The sequence below is a fragment of the Octodon degus genome, unplaced genomic scaffold (genome assembly GCF_000260255.1).
Source record: "Octodon degus isolate 3935 unplaced genomic scaffold, OctDeg1.0 scaffold00126, whole genome shotgun sequence".
Taxonomy (NCBI): domain Eukaryota; kingdom Metazoa; phylum Chordata; class Mammalia; order Rodentia; family Octodontidae; genus Octodon; species Octodon degus.
In genome coordinates this window covers 7808636-7810392 of record NW_004524702.1, presented here as the reverse complement: position 1 = coordinate 7810392, position 1757 = coordinate 7808636, and the positions used below count along the sequence as shown (strand labels likewise).

The following is a 1757-nucleotide window of genomic DNA, read 5'->3' as shown; positions in this document are numbered from 1 at the left end:
GCCTGAGTTCAATCCCCAGTTCCGCTAAAAAAAAACCAAACGAACAGTCCACACTTCTTTACATTCCCAAGATGTGTCGTATAATGGCTGTATTCCTTGCCAAGATCTGCTCTCTCCTTATTTATGCCAGGAATATTTTCACTTATCCTTCAATTCTAGTTTTATGGTATCCCAAACAACAAAAAAAAATTGCAAGGAAAAGAGAAGTAGGTTAATTTCCAATAAAAAGAAATTAAGATCCTATACAAAGCCAATGAGTAGTATTCTTCCTGGGCTGTTTTAAAACCATACAGCTAAAACATAGAAGCTTCTTTTTCTTTTTTTTTTACGATTTTTTTCTTTTATTAATTTTACTGAGAAACAAATAGCAATAACAGTTTCAAAGCCAATTATTAGGACAGTTTCAATAATTAATACATTGCATATTATTGTTTTCCTAGTGATTATTCATAGCACAAATGCACACATGATATCCTGTTCAAACATTATTAGTACTTCTTTTTTTTATATAAATAGAACATCCCTAAGTCTATTCCAAGCTGAATGACAATGTTTGAAAAAAAAAAAAGGAAAATGAAAGGAACTTCCTGTGGTGAAGGTCATCTTCTCCACCTTGTGTGGCAGGTATTTGTCAAAAACTCGTCATAAGGGATACTTAAAACTCATGTTTTGGTCATATGCACATTTTCTTTTTTTTAAAAAAAAAAACATTACCACAAATAAATACTGAATTCTGTTCAATGCACAATATACATGTTCATGTGTAAAATGTACTTTTGTCTGCAACTTGCCTTAAGACAAAATGAATTAAAACAGACTGATAAATGGGTAGACAGAAATAGGACAAGACAAAAGCAATAAAATGTTACCTCCAGCATTATTAGGAAGGCACCAGGAATATCTCCTTTCTTTTCCAAGAGATAGGCAGTGACTTCATGGAGCTGATACTTTTGAGTAATCTAGGAATAATGAAAACATAAATATTTCTTTCAAAAATCTTTATGGAGTGGGAAGATCCCATTAAAAAAAAACCTTAGGTATGATAATAAAGAATTCACACCTTAGGCTATTTTTCAGTACATATGTACATATTTGATGTTCTGGTCTTAATAGACAGTAGTTTTAAGTGGAGTAAATTCATTAATATTTCACTTATTTGTTTTTTAAAAAATTGTTATACACTTGAATATCCACTGGGGAAAAGCTAATGCATATAAATAATTATAGTATAAGTTAGAAACTGACAAAATATAATTCCACATAACAAACTTAGAACAAAACAACTATGAAAACCTTATATACTACCTTATGGGATCTTAATAAAAATTAAGAATAATGAGTAAAGTATCAAGTTGGACTGGTGAGATGGCTCAGTGGTCTAAAGCACCTACTTGGAACAAGCTTGGCAAAGCACAGGAACCGCGGTTCGATCCCCAGCACCACATGCCAGCCAGCCCCGCCCCCAGGTGGGCTGAGCTGGCCACACACACACACACACACACACACACACATAATAAATGTTTAAAAAAAAAGTATCAAGTTAAAAAAAAAGTATCAAGTTAAGATAAAAGAAAATGTGCAGAAAATGAGAGAAAGCAAATAATAAATGGAGAAATTTAACAAATTTCAACAGCTTCTTTGAAAAGATGAATAAAATAGGAAAAACCAACCTTCTTAGGAGAGACACAAATAACACACTTGCAGGTTAACAGATTAAAATCTGTATCTCAATAATGTAGAAAAATATTTGATATAAT

At 31.9% G+C, this 1757-nt stretch overlaps 1 protein-coding gene across 1 annotated transcript in view; it reads right to left on the bottom strand.

Annotated features, from left to right (window-relative positions):
* Positions 1–1757, bottom strand: part of Vps8 (VPS8, CORVET complex subunit) — a 241770-nt gene that overhangs the window by 72320 nt on the left and 167693 nt on the right. Inside the window, 1 exon segment of the mRNA XM_023700650.1 lies at positions 870–959. Within this exon segment, the coding sequence (XP_023556418.1) occupies positions 870–959 (90 nt within the window).